This window comes from Austrofundulus limnaeus, unplaced genomic scaffold (genome assembly GCF_001266775.1).
Source record: "Austrofundulus limnaeus strain Quisiro unplaced genomic scaffold, Austrofundulus_limnaeus-1.0 Scaffold425, whole genome shotgun sequence".
Lineage (NCBI taxonomy): Eukaryota > Metazoa > Chordata > Actinopteri > Cyprinodontiformes > Rivulidae > Austrofundulus > Austrofundulus limnaeus.
This window is the reverse complement of record NW_013952827.1, coordinates 392,535-398,437: the sequence shown is the minus strand read 5'-3', so window position 1 is coordinate 398,437 and position 5,903 is coordinate 392,535. Positions and strand designations below refer to the sequence as shown.

General features: G+C 37.0%; 2 protein-coding genes across 3 annotated transcripts; both read left to right on the top strand.

The window, feature by feature from the left end:
• Nucleotides 1–1,217: 1,217 nt before the first annotated feature.
• LOC106529158 (uncharacterized) lies at nt 1,218–2,177 on the top strand (the record flags this gene model as incomplete). The annotated part of the gene is given in 1 exon segment (XM_014024507.1): nt 1,218–2,177. A coding segment is annotated over 1 exon segment (509 nt), but the record flags the coding sequence as incomplete, so codon positions are not given.
• A 132-nt stretch (nt 2,178–2,309) lies between these two features.
• LOC106529156 (zinc finger protein 32) lies at nt 2,310–5,803 on the top strand. Of its 2 annotated transcripts, none has more exons than XM_014024504.1 (3): nt 2,310–2,636; nt 2,822–3,052; nt 4,420–5,803. In XM_014024504.1, exons 1-3 carry the CDS (start codon nt 2,585–2,587, stop codon nt 5,505–5,507), a joined length of 1,371 nt encoding a protein of 456 aa, XP_013879958.1. In that variant the 5' UTR covers nt 2,310–2,584; the 3' UTR covers nt 5,508–5,803. The 2 variants fall into 2 exon arrangements, with proteins under 2 accessions (XP_013879958.1, XP_013879959.1); XM_014024505.1 differs by lacking the exon at nt 4,420–5,803 and adding an exon at nt 4,057–4,401 and having other exon boundaries at nt 2,321–2,636.
• Nucleotides 5,804–5,903: the final 100 nt, after the last annotated feature.

Genomic DNA, 5,903 nt, shown 5'->3' with positions numbered 1-5,903 from the left:
AGTGATTAATAGGCTCCTGCATATCTTGAAAAAATAAATCAAACACTGAATTATGTGTGGCGGAGCAGGGAAACAAGTAAAACGTGCAGGATAGCTTCTTTTAAAGGGGATGTATCATGTAAAATCCACTTTTTAGCTGTTAAATGCCTTTAGTTGTGTACCTGAAGTCTCTAGGATATATGAGACAGCCTCAAAATAAGTTGATCTGAGACACACATCAGAAAAGGGGCGAAAGAGTGGCTTGTGGAGTTACAATAAAAATTTTGTAATTATATTTGCATGTTTCAGGGCCCGCCGGTCAATACAACACCTTCAATCATGTGTATTCCACAAATATTGGATATGAACGGCGAAACCTTTCAGCTCCGGCAGTAAAACTGAAGCGACGTCAGAGGGCAACACCCAGACGCAGACAACGACTGCAGACGAAACATGATGAGAAATGCTCCGACACCTCAGTTTTACGTTTGTCAGAAACGAGGCCTCTGGGGTTCGGCACATGTGGGGTGACGATTTCCCCACAGGATGTTGGAAATTTGTGTAAGTTTATTTTCTTCATTTGAAACTTGGAACTTTGGGCCTCAGGTCTAAAACTTCCAATAATGCTTTGACTGAATGATAAATTTTACTTTGAAGAGTCACAATTGGATCTTTTAACAAAGTGATAATTCACAACTTATTTGCATTGATATTTACTTTACTGTGTAAATTCATGTATCTTATCCATTTTACAGAGACATTTCAAATTAGCATTTGAACAAAAATAACAGTTGAAACTAAGCAGCTTATGGTCACATTATTATCACCACATTCACTCAGGGTCACATGTAAACACATTTGTTATAAACATGTTGCATTTACAAGCATCACTGGTCTATGATTTTAAAAGGTGCAGGCCTTGAAAAGTAGAAAAATTTGCACCAAAACTACATGTTCACCCGTCATCAGTGATTTTGTAACTATAATATTTAACAAATGACAGGATTAATGTGTTTATAATGAGTTTTTTTTCCACATTAAACCATTTCCTATGACTTATCTGGTTGTTTCTTACAGTTGTTGAGCGGATGTTTGTGATCAAAACGGATCCTCCTGAGCAGCCGAGCTGGAGTCTGCTTTTGGACCAGGAGGACCAGAAGCCCCCACAGATTAAAGAGGAGATAGAGGAGTTTGATGTCACAGATTTCATATTTAATCCTGACCCTGTGAAGATGAAGAAGAAAAGCCTCAGCTCTCAAAGCGTCGTCACAGCTGGAATATAGAGAGCATTGGATCAGAGTTTTTGGCTGTGGAAATGAAAGAAGAGTCTTTCTGTGACAGTTCTAAAGAGGTCCAGAAGCCCCCACAGATTAAAGAGGAGCAGGGGGATGTCACGGAGTTTAATTTCGTTTCTGTCTTTGTGAAGCGTGAAGGTGAAGAAGAGAAACCGCAGCCCTCAGAGCTTCATCACAGCTGGTGTAATGAGATCACAGACTCTGCCAGGTCAGGTCCGGATCAGTATTTAAAAGACAAGACTTTAGATTCATCAGAGAGGGATGTCAGTGATGGAGACTGGGAGGAGAGCAACAAACCTCGGTCAGATTTATTTTCTGTGGAAACTAATGAGGCGTCTGTTGGTGATAAAAGTCTTAAGTCTGTTGAGAAACCTTTCAGCTGCTCCGTCTGTTTCCAGTGTTTCAATACAGAAAAGTTCTTATTAGTCACAAAGATATTCACGACTGCTTAGCTTTCACGTGCAATGTCTGTAGTGAAGGTTTTGAACAAAAATATTTGTGGAGCACATGAAAATCCACGCTGAAGAGTCACTTTTCAGTTTTTCTTATTACTGACCACGTGTTTTTGAATAAACTCAATTTGTAATGGGACTTTTACATGAAATAGAACTATTGTGATTTTAAAAAAGAATCCACTCAGTGAGATTTATAAAGAAACACTACAGCAGGGAAATCACAAATGTTTTGTTTTATACTGTATTTTAGTTGAACTTACAAGCCTGCTCAATAACACTGATTTAAGTTTCAAGAATGTCATAAGATGTTTTTATCCCTGCACGTGGAATGTACTGTTTTATTTTTAATGCCCCAGGCCCAGTGTCGTTCAAGCTGCAGATTAGACTAGAAAAAAGGTTACCAGTTTTTTTTTCTAATAAGAAGAATAAAGAAAATGTATCAGACTCAGTAACATTGTTTATTTATTGGGTATGAAAAATTGGAGGGGGGATAGTATATACCAAGACATAGGATGTTTTGTGTGGTTATTTTTTGTAGTTGCGCTTATTCGTCGAGCTCTTATTTTGAAGGTCAGCATAAACAGTCACCACCGGAAGTATGTTCTCACTGCCGCAGCAGTAATTTAATAACAATCCTCCATTGTTACATCCTCTGTCAAACAGTGGAACCTGTGTTTGTACAGAAAAATCTGTGTGAAATTTTGGCCAGTTATTCTTTATGAAAGTTTATCCTGATAAATATATTAATGTTAGCTTAGCATAATGTTAGCATGGGGAAACAGAGACACTTGATGGAGATCAGATCGCGTTTGTGAAAAAAAAATGCTGCAGTGATTAAAGAAAAGATAAAGTGAAATGGAWGAACCAGACTGTCCAACTGGAGAGCGGGATTTTTCTCTGTTTGGAGGTAAATATCTTAAATTTGTTTTATTGATTTAAACATTTTATTGATAACATGATCAATAATTCGCTTATTTGACACCAGAACATCCAAGGCACTGGTTTATCTATGCAACATTTATTTGGATAAGTTATAGAATTAATTTTATGTTTATTGATGAGTTAACAGTTTTCTGTGTTTATTGCCCTCAGACGTCCAGCAGCTGTTGATCAAAGAGGAGTTTCCTCCTGAGCAGCAGAACTGGTGTCCCAGTCTGGACCAMAAGCCCCCACAGATTAAAGAGGAGGAGGCTGATATCACAGAGTTTATATTCAGGCCTGCCAATGTGAAGAGTGAAGAGGATGAAGAGAAACCTCTGTCTTCAGAGCTTCATCTCAACCACACTGAGGAGAGCAGTGTCTCTGTAAGAAGTCCAGAACCAGGTTATTGTTTGGAGTCAGAACCTAAAGATGTCAGTGATGGAAACTGGGAGGAGAGCAGTGAACCTCAGTCAGGTTTAAACACTTCAGAGTGTAATGTTGGTGGTAGAAGTGACAACACTCAGAACAAACACACAGTTACACAGCTGTAGTGAATGTGGCAAAAATATTTAGCCGRTGTGATACCTGGTCAAACACTATATGATCCACACAGAAGAGAAACCTTACTGCTGCTCTGTGTGTGAGGCAGCTTTAAGGAGAAAACTATACTATACAAGACAACATTAATGATCATAAACAGAAATGCTGCAGCTCAAGAATGACTTGAACCTGTTTTATGTCTGATTTTAGATATTAAAGTGTTTTTTTATTTATAACAATTACAATGAACTTTTATAGCTACTTGCTGTGTTAGACTGAAAACAATTAACTTAATACCTAATATATATCAAAGGATGGGAGACTGTAATATTTGTTGTAATATCTGCACAATTACTCTGAATCTTATGATGGTGTTTGGTTACTGTGTTTGGTTACTGTTTTAGTGACCCAGCTGCCAAATTATGGAATTATACTGTCATTACAAAAAATGGAAGTATACTTTTGTACATTAGTAATACTACTATAAATTATTTTGTTCCTATAAGACTCTAAATTTAGGACCGAATCAATAAAAGTTAATTTTTTAATAAAAAATTAAGTAAAGACATGAGTTTTATTTGTTSAAATTAAGTAGTATTTAACTTTTCACCTTCAATAATTAATAATGTATCTTTTTATTTCTTTTTTTCTTTATAAATTATCTTCAACCCTCATCAGTTATGTTTGGTTCTTTTTTGGGCAGTGTTTCCTATAAATTAAAAAATATTAAAGCTACATTAAAATTTTTTTTTTACTTAAATGTGTTTGTTTAGTGACTTTTCTGTCAAGAAGTTTATACAAGCACAAATAAAATACCTCTAAATAACAACAGAAATAAAACTGTATTTTTCTTCACATATTCTTAGGAATGTTGGTCCGAAGACTGACTAAAACCTACAAATGTGTAACGGTGTGTTAAATAAAATGGATTAAAACAGAAAGCTGCTCCAATTCAGTGGAGCATGAGCGCCATCTGCTGGAGAAACTGGTACTATAGTTGAAATTCAAGGAAAAGGTTTGTTTTGCTCTGCAAAAATATATTTATGCATAAAGAACCAGTTAAATATTTTGACATATTTTCAGTTTAATTCTTGGTGGTTTTATAGTTGAAACATAAATAATAACAGTAGTAATAGTGTGGTTTAGTTAGCAGTTAGTAACTTTAGACAACTTAAACTGTTGACATATTAATTGTTCCTATAACTTGCGTGTGTTTCTGTTTCCTGTAGACGTCCAGCAGCTGCTGGTGGTCAAACAGGAGCTTCCTCCTGAGCCAAAGAACTGGAGTCTCAGTCTGGACCAGGAGGACCAGAAACCCCCACAGATTAAAGAAGAACATGAGGAGGCTGATGTCACAAAGTCTATGCTCAGCCTTGTTCCTGTGAAGTGTGAAGATTACGAAGAGAAACCTCAACTCTCACAGCTTCATCACAGTTTGTCTGAGGAGAACAAAGACCCTACAGGGAAACCAGATCCAGATGAAGGTTTAGAATCAGATCCTGAAGACAAAACGTCAGATTCTTCAGAGACAGATGTCAGTGATGGAAACTGGGAGGACAGCAGCAAAGCTCAGATAGAGTTAAACGCTACAAAAACAAAGGAAGAGTCTGCAGGTGGTAATAGTGATGAGACTGAGAAAAAGTTGCATAGCTGCACAGAATGTGGTAAAAGTTTCAAATTCAGGAAATACCTCTTGATACATCACAAAATCCACACAGGAGAAAAACCTTTCAGCTGCACTGTCTGTAAAGCAGCTTTTAAAAAGAAATACACCTTACTGACCCACATGAAAATCCACACTGGAGAAAAACCTTTCATCTGCTCAGTCTGCAAAGCAGCCTATTCAGTGAAATCCAACTTAGTGAAACACATGAGAAGCCACACAGGTGAGAAACCTTTCAGCTGCTCTGTCTGTGGCCTTTGTTTCACAGTCAAAGAAAGTCTAAATTGTCACAAAAGACATCACACCGGGGAAAAACCTTTCAGCTGCTCTGTCTGCAAAGCAGCTTTTAGATTAAAACCTTACCTGAACGAACACTTGAGAATCCACACAGGTGAGAAACCTTTCAGCTGCTCCATCTGTAACCGGTCTTTCATGCGGAGAAAAACTCTAAACAATCACAAAAAGCGCCACACCGAAGAAAGACCTTACACCTGCTCCATCTGTAAGTCAACCTTTAAGTGGCGCAATAGTTACTTGCGACATGAAAGAACCCACGCAGAGGAAAGACCATTCAACTGCTCCATTTGTAAAGCAGGTTATATAAGAAAACGTGATTTATCCAGACACCACACAAGACAACACAAGCAAAAGTGAACACAAGTCAGATTTTTATTAATAAATCATGTTTTAATCATTAGATATTTGCTATCCTGGGTTGTAGCATCCAGATGTGTGTAAATGCTGTGCTTTGAATATAAAACATAATCAGTAATTTTAAAATATGAGAAAGAATACTCACAAGTGCCAAATATGGATAACATTCCAGCAAGATCACCCCAGAGTAAGACTGTGTAATTTGTAGAAAAATTTCYGGTGAGGTGGGGTCAGTGCTGAATGATGCATGTTTTTTTTCCTCTGTACATTCCAATGTATTAAATAATTTTATTACACTTCCAGAATTTGATTTGGGCAACAATGCACAGAGAGTTCCATAATTGGCACCTTGAAAGATCTGAAAATATAAATTAATACCACTATACAAAACATAAT